This window comes from Copidosoma floridanum, unplaced genomic scaffold, assembly GCF_036245765.1.
Source record: "Copidosoma floridanum isolate Cflo_tuat_1 unplaced genomic scaffold, Cflo_Japanese_pri ptg000005l, whole genome shotgun sequence".
Taxonomy (NCBI): Eukaryota; Metazoa; Arthropoda; class Insecta; order Hymenoptera; family Encyrtidae; genus Copidosoma; species Copidosoma floridanum.
Window position 1 is genome coordinate 7217351 of NW_028321882.1, and position 12457 is coordinate 7229807.

A 12457-nucleotide genomic window follows, 5' to 3' on the forward strand; every position below is an offset into this window, starting at 1 on the left:
CCAATTTTTTTAGAACTTTGTAGTCCTCATAAAAATTAGTCAGCTGACTGATTTGTCAACTTTAAATAAAGGATAATTTTTTGTTGTTTGACTTTTTACACATAGTATAGATAAAATGTTCTCCTCTTAAGCAATGTTACAAAAAATAATTCTGGAACAAACTTTATCAGTTTTGAATTTTTCCCAGCGAATTTGGTTTAACCAAACTAAAAACCGTGTTTCGATGTCTAAATGAGGTCCGTGTCTTGAGTAAAAAAAAGCATTCAATCACAAAGTTGTTAAATATAATTTTAGATGTTGACGGTTACAACACCTAAGCAGGCATAAATACATAAGTGAAAAACATTTAAAACTGCAGTTTTTTACAGGTGGAAGACTTTGCATTAACAGATTACATTGGACTTTTTTATGATATTGTTTTTTAATTGAGGGTTCACAGAAAATTTTTTTTTGTTAAATAATTAATGCTAGAACGTAGGTTATTCGAAAGATCCTCAAATTTTGGATGACTTATAACCTCAAGCAAAATGATTTTTTGTTCATAACACATATAAGTTTTTTCTTTTTTATCATTCAATAATTTACATAAATAAGTACTCCAGCTTATTCTTGTTTAATCTTACGATTTATGTAAGTGATTATATTTTTAACAAATTGTATTACTCGTCATGTTTTTTTCAACATATTTATATTGGGTGAAAAAAATTTGTAAAACCACATAGTTTTTGTAACATAATTTTTCTTTACCAATAGAAAAAGGCGTAATGCCAGGACGGATGGACTACAATACGTCCAGTTTTACGTACAGCTGCTCAACATGTTTTTAATACTTAGTTGCAATCTGAAATAAAAAATGACAATAAAAAAAAAAACATAAATATTTAACCTTGAGTGGTCTGTAAGGTATTATTAGATGTTGATACGTCCCTCATTTTACCCTTGCAGCTGGAATAAAAATGTACGATTATTGTTAGTCAAATTTCATAGTAGTTTTTCTTGATGAAGTGGAATTCTTTTTTAGATATTCTACCGCAACTTAAAACGTACTAAAGGATTTTTAAAGAATTTGGTTTATTTTAAACCTTAATTATGACCTTTTTTTTAGTAGTTACAGTTGTCAATACAGAGGTTAAAAACGTACTTATTGAACATGGATTTCAATTTCATCCATTTCACAAATACTTCGATAAGTGTGTTGAGCCTCCATAAGAAGTTTAATACGACAATGGTCACTTATTCTTGAAGTAAAAAATAGTTCTCAAGTGTTCAAAGGAGTTACATTAGAGTAATGTATTTATAGTTATGGAAAGAGCATTTGAAGTGTATGAAAGTATTATAAGCTTAGTTTAGTAGTAAGCAAAAAAATTTCTTACAGGGCTTTACAAAAACGTACATACATAGTTTCTTTAAGGAACTTCATTTTATATTGACACATTTATTTCTGATAGACATTTGTTATCAAACTCGTTGTTATATTTCTGCGCGTATACAGAAAGAAGTTGACTATGACAAGATCAATGAGTATAACTGTGTCACTTTACTTTATACAAATGAAAAGACACAAGTTAAAGAAGATGCATGTTTCATGTACCACTATTAAACGCTATAAGTGTATTCACAAATTATAAATCTCACAGGATGCCTGTGATGGTCTTTCTAAGTGTAATAGTACCAGCAACAGATGATTTACACCTTTCAATGTTACTTAACATAAAAAATTAAGTGTTTTTTTGTATAGCGTTACAAAATCTGTATTCCTTGATATAATTGTACTAATACAAGTGATTTAAGCAAATGAGCGAAGTCAAAAAGTCTTATTTTTTATTTAAGGGAGAGATCTTCTGAGACTACCAATATTTAATACAGCGATTAAAAAATGTGATAATGTGCTGAGACCGCAAGGATTTGATGTGTTTAAAATTATAACTGAAAGGAACCCAAAAATGTTTGATCAAATTATTAATTCGTTTGTTGGGATTGCTGCTATACAAGTAAGATATACCAACGCTTCAGTACATTAAAATTTTTTAAGCTTAAAATGTTGTTATCTCAGTACAATGATGACGATACTCTAAAAATTATAATTAATATCATTTTTTTCAGATTGGTTTAGTTGATGTTCTAAGAGCTGTAGGCTTAGAACCAGACTATATTATCGGTCACTCTGTTGGTGAGCTAGGATGTGCCTATGCAGATGGATGTTTTACTGCTGAGCAAATGATAATGGCTGCCTTATCTCGTGGCCTAGCATCAACTGAATCTAAACTAGAAAAAGGTTCAATGGCTGCAGTTGGTCTAGGATATGCAGATATAAAGCCTCTTTGTCCTTCAGATATTGACATTGCTTGCCATAATGGTCCTGAAAGCTCAACTATAAGTGGTCCTGCAGAAAGTATGAAGAAATTTGTGGCCAGTCTTACGGTAAATATCTAAAAAGTTTAAGTCTCTAAATATACTTACTAAAACATAATCTTTTCAATAATACAATTAATTACACTTCTCATCTCAGTAACAGTCGTCTCACTTTATTTTAACCAAATCAGCATAAAAGTAGTTAAACCATACAAGCATGTTAAGTACCTGATAAATAATTATTATGCTTATGGTAAAAGTACAACCCATAAAAAATTTCTATATTTATTTTATAAAAATATTAAGCTTCCCATAGGTTTAATATATTTATTTTTTAAATGAAAGTGAAAACATTTTTAAATAATAAGAAAGGAATACTTTTAAGTATACCTTGCCTAGTAAAGCAAAATAATATACAGACTGTTAAATAACTTGCAAGGCTATCTTAGCTTTAGCCGTATAATTACATAATCTTACTTATTATCAAGTTAAGTAAAGAGTTAAATTGATCTGCATTATCAAAAAAAAAATTTTTTTTTCAATTCAAACAAGCAATGCATTTTTGCCCCTTATATTATCAGTCTTGAGTTGTACCTGATAGAACATTAGGCATAAGAGCTTTCATAATGAGTTTGTTCACTAAAAAACTTTTAATCCAAATGTGTCACAGCAACAAATCAGAAAAATCTTTATTGCACACGTGCATTGGTAATCCCTTGTGAAAGTCATGTTTACATAAAAATTGTAGCTCCATGTAGATGCAAAACAAGAGTAGGTAACTGTAAAAAATTTACATTTTTCATAAAAAATATTTTGTGTGATTTTATTATTAGTATTACAAGCAATAGTATGTATTATTAAAGGCTATAGGCTGATAACTATAGTAGATATCCCCTGTCAGTTAATGGCTTTGTCACTGGTACCATTTAATACGAGATAAGTAAAACTCTTAAAGCCAAATTTTTAGCTACCTGTTGGATGCACAGCTGACATATATTATCAACAATTCTTAGAAGCCTTTGAAGATATTATTTTTACGATTCCATAGTTGATTTTAGAAAGTTTTAAACATCAGATGCTGAACAGTTTAAATAACTCATTTTTTTGACGTTATGTACGGTTTGAATGGGTAAGATGCATTTTCAAAACGATTAAGTGGTTTTTTTCAATACATTTTTAATACTGTTTATAATTCTGTTCTTAGTATTTTAATTCTTATGAAAGTACACGCTGAGAAACTCAACCATAGCATTATTTTCAGGTCATAATGATTTTTGGAGTTATACTTTTATAGGCACGTTCTGCCCTACGGAGTAAATCAATGATTTTAGATTGGTAACCTTGAGAAAAAGTGTAACGGAAATAGATTTCGCTTTGATTCTCTCCCTTCGCCCCGCCCCTCTTGACGTACTTACGGTACCCAGTACTATACCACGCAACGTCAATATCATCATACCACACAACATTATCCCACCTTACCAGACCACATATTTTGAATTTCTCTTATTTTTCCTATCAACCAATTTAAAAAAAAAAAAAAAAGAAGGTTTTCTAAGAAATTTAAGCTCCTGTCCTAAGCTCCTATAAGTAGAGACGTTAGACCCCAGTGCTTGTTTTGTAATACGTATAAATATTTACTAGTATGAAAAAGTACACGTTTGTTAACCGTACTTAACATAAAAGAACTAATTTAATTGTTTTTAAGTCCATTTAATAGAAATTATAAAGATTTTTTTTTTAATAAATCAACTTTCAACTTCTACCTTACTAAGTTAACAGTTATTTTTTCTAGTAATTTATGGAAAAAGTTTCTAGCTAGTCTTATTTTCATGTTTCATCCATAGTATTCTCTCTGCTTTTCCAAATGAGAATCTAATCAAGAATCAAGATACAAAATAAGAATGAAAATTATGAGGTATTGTAAAAAATTGCATTGAATTAAGTTATTAAGACTTGTTCAAAATCATTATTGGTAAGGAAGAATCGTACCTGAGTTGAAAATAGGTAATTGATTAACTTAAGGTGATTTACTGTGCAAATTTAAAAAATTATAGCAGGATAATAAAAAGTTTAAAAAATACATCGATAAAGGCTACTCAAACATGTTAAAATTGAATTTAACCAGTTAGCAACCGTACATAACCTTAAAAAAATGCGTTTTTGAAGTTTTCCGGTTCGTCCTGTTTAAAATATTGCAGAGTTAACTACAGAATCATGAAGAACAGCAGAGAAAACATTTTAAGAAGCTACCAAAAATTGTAAGTGATGTATATCATCTATAAACAACTGTATGTAACCTTAAAAAACAACATTTTTAAAAATTTTTGGTATGTGTCACTGAAAACATTGCAAATTAATTATGAAGATTTGTTAGCTGTGTAAAAAGCCACTTTTTTGAATTTCTTGAAATTTTTTTAGTACAAACTAAAGTATAGAGGAAAAATTAAAAATAAAATAATCTTTGACATTACTGCGTATGCGCATCCAATAAAAAGCTGAAAATTAATCTTCAAGAGTCTTTTTCCTATCTTTCATTAAATGATACCCAAGATGAAGCCATTCTCAGACAGGAAAGATTCACTGTAGTAACCGGCCTGTAGCCTTATAGGCCGATTTATAGATAAAGGTACTGCTCCAAGCACTATTAGTCCATTATCTACTTTTATGATGGCAAATAATTCTTTCAATAAATTTTGGAAACCTGGAAATTGTTATGTTATTAAGACTATTGTATAGTGAAAAAACTTAAAACTTGTTAGACAGAGTAAAAAAAATCTTTTTTCGTCTGTGGATTGAACAGACACCTTTCTGCTATATAAACAGTTGCTCTACCACTTAAGCTACTGAGGAGTCGTGCACTTACACATATCTTAGGTCCTAATAGATTTCATTAGAAGTCTGTAAGCTGTCTTGTAACTATATCTCTTATTTATTATTTTGCTATGGTTTGATTTGAAAACTAGAGTATACAGAAACGACTTTGATGCAACTCACACCCCTATATTCCATCAAATAGAGGGGTTATATGTCGATGAGAATGTCAATATGGGCCAGTTAAAATTTACTATCCATCACTTCCTTAATAGGTTCTTTAGCGATAGGTCTTCTGCTAGTAGATTTATTTAATACTAGAAGCTTTTGTGTGACCTTACTAGTATACCAAGCAATATTTGTAATTCGTGTGTATCTTTAATAAAGCTTTTTTTTATTGATTACACAGGTAGACAAAAATTAATGATTGTAAGACGGAGGAAAAGTCCCAGAATTTAAACGTTTTCAGCATCACTAAAACTAAAAATGATCAAAAAAACTTATTTTTCATAAATATTCTAGCAATACAACTTTTTTTTTATCCCTTGAAAGCTTAAAATAAGGTTTTTATGTGACAAAAAGACTGATTCGTTTTTTAATAGTTTACTAGCAACTAATAGTAATGGTTATTTTAAGAAATAAGCAAAGTCATTTCATGTGACCTCGAATTTTTTCTACTTACTTTTAAAGTTGGTTTTATTTTCCATGGGTTTCAAAAAATTAACTCGTTTAAATATTTCTAAGGTTCTAAGGCTTCTTAAAGTGCAGTACAGTGTCACTTATCTTCAAAAAACGGGCAAAAATTAAAAAAGAAGAATTACTGTTGTAGGGTCTTTTTCTTTGGGGTCGCTGTTAAAGATTCTTTACCATTAGAAATAATTTATACTACCTTTCTTTTGCTATAATTAATAATACCGTAAGCAAAGTGGGCCCCAAATTTCTTAAAAGTATTGTAAAAAATCAAATTAACTGTAACTACTCATATTAAAATTCTAATCTAAGCTCCAACATAAGTTTAATACAACTAAAATCGACTAGGCAGTTATATGTTGTGTCAGTACTCTTAGTGAAGCAAAAATTGTTTCAATTTTTAATACTTTAAATCTTGAAATTTTCATTTGTGATGATAAGAAAGTCATATTATTATTGTCCTATCATTTCATTGGTAGAAAATTTACCTTAAAAAACTGTACATAGACATGAAATAAAAATGAGCATAAAATTATTTGAATTTTAGTTATAACAAGTGCATATTATTTGACAAATGGATAAATCATACTTAGTAACTTATCAAAAACTACTAGCTTAATCGCAAAAATAACTATCAAGTAAGGATTTGCATTTGCTTTTACCTCCAAGTATACCTGTAACCAACGCTCTAAAAAATTCAGAACTGTATACTTAAAGTTCAGAGTTTTCAACGTTAGCATGTAGTTATGCTTCTTATAACTTGATGTCTAATAATAAAACAACAGTTTTTATAAAGAACATCTATTTATTAATTTATAGGTAAATATACAACAAGAAATTATATCCGTTATTACTTTTCTGAAGTCATAATCAGTGACTCAAAATACCTGTGTGATGTCATTGCGTTAAAAAATTTTGGTTATTTTATGCTGGAGTAGTGAAAAATACATTTCAAAAAATGTAGAAAAATTTTCTTCATTTATGAGCATTTAATTTTGTCTGCGTTTTCAATGGTCTATAGATTGTCTCTTTTTTTATTTTAGGCCTGTTAAACAAAACTAGCTTGACATTTATTTATGCATCCATCATGCTTTTCGATTTTAACATTTAGAGGGCTGAAGAACCAAAATATTGGCACATAAAAAAGAATTCATCAATTTTTAGTTTATGATAAAATTATTTATGTTTTTAATATTTCTACACTTTCTAATAAAGTTCAAAGGGACGTCAACATAAGGGAGCCTAAACTAAACATTTTTCATTCAGAAGTCCTATTTATCAATACAGTTATGAACAGATACACAGTAAAAAAGTGCGGCCACTGAAACTTTATTAAGTTTGCAATCAGGGACCCAATAAGCCTTTTAGAGGATGTGTGACTTTCTTTTGTTACAAAGTTACGTTACTTTTATTTTTACTTTCTGGCTTTTTACTTTCGTTTGTAACTTTTTACTTTTTGAGAAATTAATTATCAAATGTCTGTTAAAAGAAAGAGACTGTATTTGTATTTCTACGTTTATGTGGTAGCTAAAATGAAATAAGTATTTCTGTAACAGTTCTAACTATTTTTCATTACTTATAAGCCATAGAATAGCAATTAGATCCATAGCTTTTGAATTGATTTATTTAAGACACTTTTTTCAAGAATGGAGTGGCCTCGACTACTGCACCACCACATTTGTAGTTGCCATGCATGCAAATGCTGGCAGTTTACCAATGCACCTCCTTACTGTTTCTTACATTTAATTAGTGGTAGTGAGAAAACGAATTTTGTTAAGACTATTCATCACACATTCCCCCCTTGGACGAGAACCATGAATCTTATACTTATGAAAATGAACTAATAAACGTATTCATTTAAAAAAAGGGCTAATCACAGTTCAAATTCTGCCATCCAAACCTGCCATCCAAATCTGCCCATCAGAACCTGGTTGTACACGACTTATAATTCCCTTATACCACAAATTTTTTCCCTTATTAAGTATACGATCAATATTTACTACTTTTAAAGGTCTTTCTTTCTTATTCTATTATTTCTTGAAATCAGAGATTAAAGATACTCATGTAACTAACAGTACCAAAACTAATATGTGTGCAATTCAGCAATCTTCTTATTTTTTTACATATTATTTGCGTATAACATTTCCCCAATATTATTTCTTCATGTAACGATCCTTATAAGAATGATTAAGCGTGAGAGCCTTCTAATCACTTAGATCCACCGATACGTAGGTGAGGGAACGAGAATTTATCGTATGTTCTACCCCTACTAGCATGGTTAACACTGTCTTTTTAATAACTACCTGACTCTTCAAAATTTGTATGAGTGTTGTTTTAAAAGAAGAAGCTATAATTTTCAATTCGTAGAAAATACAAAAAGTGATGAGAGGATTGATTATCATTTGATATGAATGTTTATGGCAAATTTTTGGCGATATTATTATTATTTTTTTACACGTCCGCCAAGTTTGTACGGTTATCGTAAAACTTAGTATTTACTTTTCTATTGTTACGTACGATATGCTAGGCATATCATACTAACTCCCCCTGGTGACCACGAAGCTACCTTATCAAGAGGGTACCGACGGGAGGGGAACGAGGTAATATAAGGCCCGGCAAGCTTCAAAATCGACAGAACGAAGGGAATACTCGGGCAGACAGAGAGAACGAAGGGAATACTCGGACAGACAGAGAGAACGAAGGGAAGACTCGCACAGACCGGGAGAACAAAGAGAACACTTGAAGATATCGGGCAATTAATTGGAAACACACACGCGTCTTTGCCTTACAAATAAGTATCTTAAATAAAAGTCTTTAAGGTTCTAAGGTTTTGATCGTTCTCGCGAAGCACCTCCTTACCTTTCGGTTTTCCCACGTAATAGTTTTGGTGCTAGGTGTGGGGTTTGGTGAGAGTCAAAATTTTTTTTTGCACGCCGAAAAGCACACATAGTGCAGTGCCGCGAGAATACAACGATTAAAAATCGAGGAGCCGAGAAGCCGATCAAAAAGGACAGGAGCATTCATATTCTGCAAGCGACGGTGACATCAACCCGCCGGAAAACAGGACTAGGACACCAACTGCTGATAATCACAGGATCAAGGATCAAGGAGACAAGTGGCGAGCGCTGAAAAGAGATGATTTTCAAAGTCTTATTTCTACTAGTGTGCATATCAACGAGAATGTAAGTCCATTTATAATAAAATCAATTTAATACCTTACTCCCTGGGAAAAAAAGGGAAGGCATTTTTTAGGCGAAAACAAGGTCGTAGAAAATTTTTGTTTCTGGATTTATACTTATTATCACGTCCGCTCCCCGTGTTTGGCGTTTTTTTTTTCACTCTTAGAACCCGAAAAGAAATCGAGCGAGACAACAGACTAAAACAAACAGCAGATTAGGAAAATTTGCATATCAAACATAAAACAGAGGGAATTAATAAGTAGGCTTCCACAGATATAGGAAATATCCGAAAATAATAATATAATAATAATAACCGGCACCCATTTAAACCACTAATTTCATTATTATAATTCTTATTAACAAAACAGACTGCAGATATTCCCAAAATAGTATTTCTTCCTAGTTATCACTAAACAAAGAAAGGGCCAAAATTAAAGAGAGCTCGTAAAAGACGAACGCTGCTCTTTTATTTTCTTATCTCGCCTGTCACTACTCTTTCCACCCGATTATTGTTAAGCTGTGACACAGGTAATTTAATGCAGCCCCGTTGCTAGGAGAATAAATACACCTTATCAGAACAAAAAAGGAGGATACGACACATAGAAATACATATATAAAAGAAGAAAAAAAAGAAAAATAAAATAAAAGGAAAAAGAATTATTCATTTACGCGACACTATCCATGAGTCAGAGAGTGATAGCGAAGGCCCAAGTAATAATATGGCGGCAGACTTGTACAGGCCAGAGCCCAATAGTAAACAAAAAAAGGAAAATATGACGGAACGAATGTTGGAATTGGAGCTGGAACCCGAGGGGTGCGAGAAACTAGACGCCCTGGACGAAGAAACAAAAGCGATAGTCATGAGTTGATTTTCAAAGATAAAAGCAAAACTAAAAAGAGCAGAGGAAGTAAACGTGCCACATGAGTCAAACACTGAGACCAGCCGAAATCTGTCACCGACGATAAGGGATCCAAGGGACATATTGTGTGACACAAACGCAAACACAGGACGTATAAATAAAGAAATGGACCCTCTTTCTGGCGAACGAGTCTTCAGGCAAAGCTTAAGAGAAACTGAAGAAATACGTGGAACTCGAAAAAATAAAACAAATATGTTATCAACACAATGGAGCATGCCAGAGAAACAAGAGCGGCCAATTCACGTTACACCCCGTTACGAATATCAAGGCACAAGAAACTCCAGGACAAGAGACTTACATGCTCAACAGCTGTGGGACGGATTAAGAGATATGAACAAAGAACCTGGAAAAATAAAGGGATTCGTGTCTATGGCAGCAGAACCACCGTTGACTAATAATTACACATACTGGACCGATTTTAATGAACATAGGGATAGGGACAATATAGCACCAACCATGGGCCTATATACAGAAAATATGCAAGCTACGGGTAATCATAACCATCCACGCAGACCGCAGAATTTACAACAAAACGTTCTGCCCACGCTCAGCCACATGGCAAATAGCATTCCGTTCTTCGACGGCGACCCAATCAATCTGCCGCTATTCGAAAAAATGGTAATAATGACTGCTCAAATAATCGGTCCAGAATATGAATTATTTTTCCTTGGAACCATTGCAAGTAGACTTAAGGGAAAAGCAGCTGAGCGTTTCGCGCCTAGATTGGCTTTATTCGGCACGGTCCAGGAATTTCTTAGGCAACTTTCGAACAGATATGGGAGTATAAATAATTCCGACACTTTAATGGCACAATTGAAGATAATCAGACAGCAAAATCGGGAATCGATAGATGATTACGGCAGAAGGGTACAACGACTATATAACAGGCTCACGATGCTGCACGATTCAAATCCAAGCTTACTGCCGATTCAAAAGCAGGTCCTTAAGGAAGGCGTGGAGGCAGAAGCAGTTAAACAATTTACATATGGGTTGCACCGAACATACAGGTGCAAAATCACAAGCTTAAATCCGAGAACTCTCTGTGAAGCAATCATAGAGGCATTAAAAATAGAGAGTGACCTCAGTCTACGGCACGCATTACCAGTAAGTACACTGCCTGCATTCAATAAGGCAACAACCGAGCGAGGGCCACTAGTAAACCTAGTAAGTAAAGAGGACAACACAACAGAAATCACCAACGGGGCACAAGGGACCGCAGCAAACGTAAAACGCTGTATATATTGCGACGGCCGAACCAGGCATTTAGTCAAGGAATGCCAAAAATTACTAGCAGTTATCAATGACAGAAAAACTTCTCGAGACAACGGAAGAGAGTTAAAAGGAAATTGCAGTTATTGTCAGAGACCAGGACACTATGCGAGAGACTGTCGTTTACGTATGCAAGACATAGAGGAAGAGGAAAGACGGCGAAACGAGGGAAATAACCAACCCGTGAATAATACCCATACCAACAGAAATGCCTATGATTATAGGGGTAAAAATGATAACTTTAATAACAATAATTACAATAATTACAACAGAAGCTATAATAATGGCCCAGCGGAACAATATAACAAGAATAATAATTACAATTATAGGAATAATAACTATAATAATAGAAGTAACGATTGCAATAAAAGAAATAACAACTACTATGACAGGAATTATTACAATAACAGGTATCATAACTACAACCCTACATGGAGCAATTATTACACCAACCGCGGCTACAGTGACCAGTATAATAACAACAACAGAGAATCATTCAACCGTTATGGGAACGACTATAAAAATCAAGACAGTAGGGACGGCTATAATAGGGACCCAATTAGGCAAGAGCAGCCACGGGATAGGGGCCCACAGCATCGAGAAAACAACGCATACGGCCATGACAATAGGAGGGACGTACCGGCAGCTTTAAACTCGCAAGATGTTCGGCGTGTTCCCCAAACGTCAGGCATCAACTAGAGAAAGAGATAGAGAAAAGTGTGTCCAGTGAAGAAGAATGTGTAAGAGAGAGGCCGCAAAAGACGGAGAAAGAGATAGTAGAGAAAAAGACGCACAACGACAGTCCGAGTACTTACACAGTGCAAGAAAAAATAGAAAGTAATACGGCACAGCAGGATACCACTCCGATAAAACGGAGCAGAAAACACACAAGAAAAGGCAGGAGAGCCCGCAAGAAAAGTAATTGGACAAGGGCACCGGACACACATGTAGATAATAATGAACCCAAGCTTTCAGAGCGTGACGAAAAAAGAGAGCAGCTTCCGAAGATAACTATAAAACTCGCGAGAACAGGGCATATGCTTTTATCGGTCCAGTTACAAGGACCACAGTTAAAGAATAGAAAGGTGACTTTTTATGTGGATACAGGTGCAGAGATTTTAATTGTAAAGGTTAATTTTCTAAGCACAGACATGCTGATAGACAGTAAGTATCGAGTAGCTATTATTGACGTGACTCACGGAGCACGCAAAACGTTAGGCACAGTAAGGCCCCGTT

At 33.3% G+C, this 12457-nt stretch overlaps 1 protein-coding gene across 1 annotated transcript in view; it reads left to right on the plus strand.

The window, feature by feature from the left end:
- Window positions 1-12457, plus strand: part of LOC106638276 (fatty acid synthase-like) — a 1454996-nt gene that overhangs the window by 830823 nt on the left and 611716 nt on the right. The window contains exons 9-10 of the mRNA XM_089598131.1: window positions 1831-1991; window positions 2104-2421. Coding sequence (XP_089454257.1) covers window positions 1831-1991; window positions 2104-2421 — 479 coding nt within the window. The remainder of the gene's footprint in view (window positions 1-1830; window positions 1992-2103; window positions 2422-12457) is intronic.